General features: G+C 34.7%; 1 protein-coding gene across 1 annotated transcript; it reads left to right on the top strand.

Annotated features, from left to right (window-relative positions):
• The first annotated feature begins 387 nt into the window (after positions 1–387).
• On the top strand, positions 388–1,555 carry LOC117103313 (toll-like receptor 2 type-2). Its single transcript, XM_033243855.1, has 2 exons — positions 388–745; positions 897–1,555. Exons 1-2 carry the CDS (start codon positions 388–390, stop codon positions 1,553–1,555), a joined length of 1,017 nt encoding a protein of 338 aa, XP_033099746.1.
• Positions 1,556–2,516: the final 961 nt, after the last annotated feature.

The following is a 2,516-nucleotide window of genomic DNA, read 5'->3' on the forward strand; positions in this document are numbered from 1 at the left end:
AAAAACAGACATTCAGTCCGAGTGGGACTCATTCAAAAATTCGAGGGGGTTCACTAGAAATCATCAGATATCAAAATTGAAAACCATTGCAAAAAAAACTAGATATTAGACGTTAGAAATGAAGCAGAGTGATCAAACATGACCGTATTGGAAGTGTTTTAAATATGTATCATGTTGTGTTTTTACCATAATTGTTTAGTACCTCTGAAATTTGGTAAAGGCCTACCCTTTTGGAATGTTTTTAAGTCCATTAAATTTATGTTATATTTCTGTGCATTATCATTGTGTTAATCATTTTTTAAAAATTTGTTGCAATATTTCTTTTATTTTTACTCTTTGCAGAAGAACCAGATAAATTGCATTTGAAGTCAGCCACCAATCCAAGCTATGGCAGAAACAAATGGTCTTTCGCTTTGGATTTTGTGCCTTATCCTACAGCTTGTGCTTTCTAGTGCATCAACCCCAACACCATGTCCTAAGGTGGTGGACCACAAATATTTCAACTGTAGCCATCATTCATTGGAAGAAGTACCAAAGGGGCTACCTTCAACTTTAGAAGTTATTGTTCTCTCTCACAACCGTATAAGAAAGCTTGATGACGACTCCTTTCAAGGACTACATAACTTAGTACAAATTGATGTTTCCTACAACTCCATATCCAAGATCTCGACTGCTGCTTTCAATCATTTAACCAAGCTGGAGACTCTCATCCTGAGGAAAAACCAACTACATGAAGCAGAATCCGGTTTGTTTCAAGGCTGTCTCTTATACACATCTAGATGTGTATAAGAGACAGGACCGATAGTTCGTATACTGTAAAGGCAAAATTCGTGTGGCATTACCAACCAACAGGGGGTTTTAAATTGAACTTGAGTGTATTTGTGATTCCCCTCCAGCCTACCGCAACAAACCTATTCTAAGTTTCCACCCGCAAGATCTTAACTGTGACCATAAAATTCCTTTATATATTTGGATAGTTATCGGAACAGGTTTGATATTAACTATTATAATTACAATTGCAATTGTTAAAAAGAGATACTATATAAAGTATTTGTATTATGTTGTCAGAGCGCATACAAAAGGCTACCAACCACTTGACAATGAGGATAATAATTATGTGTATGATGCATTTGTGTCCCATAGTAGTGAGGATGAAAAATGGGTTAAAGATATGCGTGAAAAGTTAGAAAAAGAAAATGGGTTCAAACTCTGCTTTCATAAAAGGGATTTTGACATCGGAAAACCGATAGCAACAAATATCATTGAAAGCATTGATGCTAGTCGTCATACAATTTGTGTAATAACAGAAGCATTTTTGGATAGTGGCTGGTGCAAATACGAACTACAGTTTGCGTTGTCACGGCTTTTCAAGGAACGTAAGGAGGTCATTATTTTGATCTTTTTACAGAAAATTCCTGATCAGCTGTTGACCGATCAATTAAAGGTGCATCGCCTTATTAGAAGATTCATTAAAGATAATACGTACATCGAGTGGCCACATAATCCAGATGAAGAACTTGCATTTTGGGAAAAATTGAAGGATTCTTTAAGATAACCACTGTGGAGTTTAAATTTCTTTTAAAGGTTCAAATTTTTCATTTTTGTATGTGGCCACTAGACCCAAAGACTGTGCCCTTCTCCCCGCTGGCCTTTGCTCAGATGCGCCTATTGATTAGGTATCTCCTGCATGTATTTGCCAGAGGTGTAGAGAATTGGTTCACTATAATGAAATGGAGCTTTATAAAATGTAGAGAAATTGTTAATTATGTATTTTTGTATACTATTATATAAATAAACCAGTGAACAAATTCATTATTAACACTAAATGAAGCCTATAATAATGATGATAATACACTGTCTTTTTACACGGATACACTTGATTCACCCAAGTGGTTTTTTTTTCTTGAAGGTTGTTCAAAGCCATGTAAAGTAACAAAATATAGGAAAATTAGAATGTAAAAGACAAAATGATGACCACATTTAAACGAAAGGTAAACAAGTACCAAAATAAAAAAGGAGATAGTGTAGTGGTTGGATTGAAGCTTCATTTGATGGTTCACAGGAAGGTTTGTGAAATATAGTGTTCAATCAAACATGGTCTTCTCACAAATAATATAATTTTAATTTTGCATGTAAGTTACATAATATTTATTCATTATTTATAGTTATAGTGCTCTTTGCTTATTCTGTGTTGTGTTTATATGTTGCAGATTATTGTTTATGACACTTTAGAAGGTTCTGAACAGGCCATTTCTTATATTGCCTGCAAATCCTTTCCATAGTTCATTGTGTATGACACTTTAGAATGGTCTGAAACAGGCCATTTCTTACTTTGCCCGCAAATCCCTTCCACAGTTTGTTGCGTATTAAACATTTTAGAATGTTCCGAAATAGGCCGTTTCTTATTTTACCCCACTTCATTGTGTATGACACATTTTAGAAGGTTCTTAACAGGCCATTCCTATTGTACCGACAAATCCCTTCCCTTAGTTTGTTTTGAAGGATACAATGAACCA

This window comes from Anneissia japonica, unplaced genomic scaffold, assembly GCF_011630105.1.
Source record: "Anneissia japonica isolate Jap-2015-1 unplaced genomic scaffold, ASM1163010v1 scaffold8322_len84185_cov191, whole genome shotgun sequence".
Classification (NCBI taxonomy): Eukaryota; Metazoa; Echinodermata; class Crinoidea; order Comatulida; family Comatulidae; genus Anneissia; species Anneissia japonica.

What these genes read in the sequence shown, in the direction of transcription:
- LOC117103313 (XM_033243855.1), top strand. Translation starts at nt 388, where the DNA reads ATGGCAGAAACAAATGGTCTTTCGCTTTGGATTTTGTGCCTTATCCTA. An exon ending in ACTACATGAAGCAGAATCCG is followed by an intron (nt 746 to 896) that starts GTTTGTTTCAAG and finishes ATTCCCCTCCAG; the next exon opens with CCTACCGCAACAAACCTATT.